Source organism: Buceros rhinoceros, unplaced genomic scaffold (genome assembly GCF_000710305.1).
Source record: "Buceros rhinoceros silvestris isolate BGI_N320 unplaced genomic scaffold, ASM71030v1 scaffold34245, whole genome shotgun sequence".
Lineage (NCBI taxonomy): Eukaryota > Metazoa > Chordata > Aves > Bucerotiformes > Bucerotidae > Buceros > Buceros rhinoceros.
In genome coordinates, this window is record NW_010413945.1 from 2,037 (window position 1) to 2,473 (window position 437).

The window sequence follows — 437 nt, forward strand, 5'->3', positions numbered from 1 at the left end:
CCCTGTAAATCAAGGTGCTTGGCAGGCAGCTGCCGGCACTGGGCTCTGCCCCGGCTCCACGCACCAGCCCGGCTGTGGTTTCTCCTGCCCCGGTGCAGCAGGACGTGGGGCCGCGGCATCAAGCCTTGGCTAGCGCTGCTCCGGCAGCAACGTGATGGTCTGGCTTTGCCGGCTCCGTGCAGAACGTACCCCAGACACTCGCCCAGGGGTCCACGTGAACTCTGGGCACCTGGTCTCCCCTCCTTGCCCCTGGGGGACACAGTGCTGACTCTGGGGGAGAGGGACTGGGGACCTGGCTCAGAGTGGCTGCTGATGCCTCCTTTCTCCCCACAGCGCTACTGTACAAACCCATCGACCGGGTGACTCGGAGCACCCTTGTCCTGCATGTGAGTGTGATGCCAGTCCTGGCGTGGGGTTGGTGGGGGGTCTCTGCTCCC

At 65.7% G+C, this 437-nt stretch overlaps 1 protein-coding gene across 1 annotated transcript in view; it reads left to right on the top strand.

Annotated features, from left to right (window-relative positions):
• LOC104494145 (active breakpoint cluster region-related protein-like) overlaps positions 1-437 on the top strand; it is a gene marked incomplete at its 3' end in the record, with an annotated part of 3,709 nt that overhangs the window by 357 nt on the left and 2,915 nt on the right. The window contains exon 2 of the mRNA XM_010136941.1: positions 334-386. Within this exon, the coding sequence (XP_010135243.1) occupies positions 334-386 (53 nt within the window). The remainder of the gene's footprint in view (positions 1-333; positions 387-437) is intronic.